This window comes from Penaeus monodon, chromosome 20 (genome assembly GCF_015228065.2).
Source record: "Penaeus monodon isolate SGIC_2016 chromosome 20, NSTDA_Pmon_1, whole genome shotgun sequence".
NCBI lineage: Eukaryota > Metazoa > Arthropoda > Malacostraca > Decapoda > Penaeidae > Penaeus > Penaeus monodon.
In genome coordinates, this window is record NC_051405.1 from 23,076,543 (window position 1) to 23,078,118 (window position 1,576).

The 1,576-nt window shown below is 31.2% G+C and overlaps 1 protein-coding gene across 1 annotated transcript in view; it reads left to right on the forward strand.

The window, feature by feature from the left end:
* The window catches only part of LOC119585948, a 20,468-nt gene that overhangs the window by 16,754 nt on the left and 2,138 nt on the right, over window positions 1-1,576 (forward strand). Inside the window, exons 11-12 of the mRNA XM_037934662.1 lie at window positions 633-691; window positions 1,309-1,359. Of these exons, the coding sequence (XP_037790590.1) occupies window positions 633-691; window positions 1,309-1,359 (110 nt within the window). The remainder of the gene's footprint in view (window positions 1-632; window positions 692-1,308; window positions 1,360-1,576) is intronic.

Sequence of the window (1,576 nt, forward strand, 5' to 3'; positions counted from 1 at the left end):
GAAGAAAAAAGAGATCACCAATCATAACAAAAGCATTAACATCACATTGGACAATGGTGGCTGAGTAACCATCTGAATTGCTTTTAGTAACCTACTCCCAAGTTAATAGACCACACTCTACTGCAAGCATCTGATGATGTCTAGTCAAGAAAACATGAAATAAGCCATTACTTGAAACATTCAAAATACATGCTGGTTTAGATTCTTTCATGTCAAGATAAAGCAGCCATTCACCCGTACTAAAACTGAGTATCTTACACTTTGAGAACAGAATCCAGATGTTCTCAACCTCAAAAAAAGCAGTTTTGAAGTTAAAATTCACAGAGAAATTAAAATGACAAGGCATATCGTAAGAAAATGAAAATGTCTAACATTAATTCGAAATAACCACTAGTGTTACCAATTCTCCATGGTAAATAGTAAACTTAACAATTTAAATGAACACATCAGAATATATCAAAACTTCATGCACAGAAATATGAAACAAAAATGATAAACAAATCTTTTACATGTTATCCAGCCTAAGCTACCTGTCAAGACAAGAAAATAACAAAGAAATACAACCACTTGTGCTCTCTGAATTAATAAGGGACTAAATACTCCTTACACATATATTTACATCACTTCCACAGTCAGAGAATCAAACCTCTCTTAAAGCTGAATTCTTTTACTTATGTGCATGTGTCCACAGGTCTTTGACAAGATGAATACTCCTTTTCTACATTTGTCCTTTTACTCACTTTCACAAAATCAAGCAATCATTATGTAAAAATTATATAGTAAAAAGTGTGTGTGTACACCAGAGTATCTCAAATTAAATTGTTTCAATAAAATAAAAAATCATTATTAATACTACACAAAAAAATAAGAAAAATTACTTGAAAAGGCTAACAGCATATCAATATAGTACATCTCTCCTTAACACTTGAGGTAAAACATACATAAATCTACATGTAGACAAAAGGCAGTACTAAAAACAAAAGGCTAAACAAGAAAGGACCATAATGTATAAAGTTGTTGGTTAATTTTCTTTATATCTGAAAACACTTTCTGAACTATTATGCAAGTCTCAGTAATTAGCCAAGGGATCAAGAATAGTTGAAACAAGGAAGAGAAGGTACTTACTTACTTAAGAAATATTTGGAAACAAAAGAATAATTTAATAAGGTAGCAGCAAGTAGAGCCAGAACCCTAATACATAATGATGCCAAGTGTCAAAGAACTCAGTTGTATTATATATATCACAAAATGATACTATTATCATACAGAATATAAAAGAAGAAATATAAATATACAATTCTTTATCAGGAAGGGACCTGGGAACATACCTTTCAATCTGTGTTGATATTGTATATGCCAGTGAGTCATCAACTAATTAGTCATTCATGTAACTACATGGCTCCTTGAATCTGTGTCTAAATAGTCAAAAGACTAATGCCATGCAAACATATTCTTTGCTTCACAAGAAAACTTTCATCTCTCATTCACTATTTTCAAGTAAATCATCATATTTCAGTGTAACAAAATGGGTACTGCTTTATCCATGACCTTCTAGTGGCAAAACTCAAATAAGATT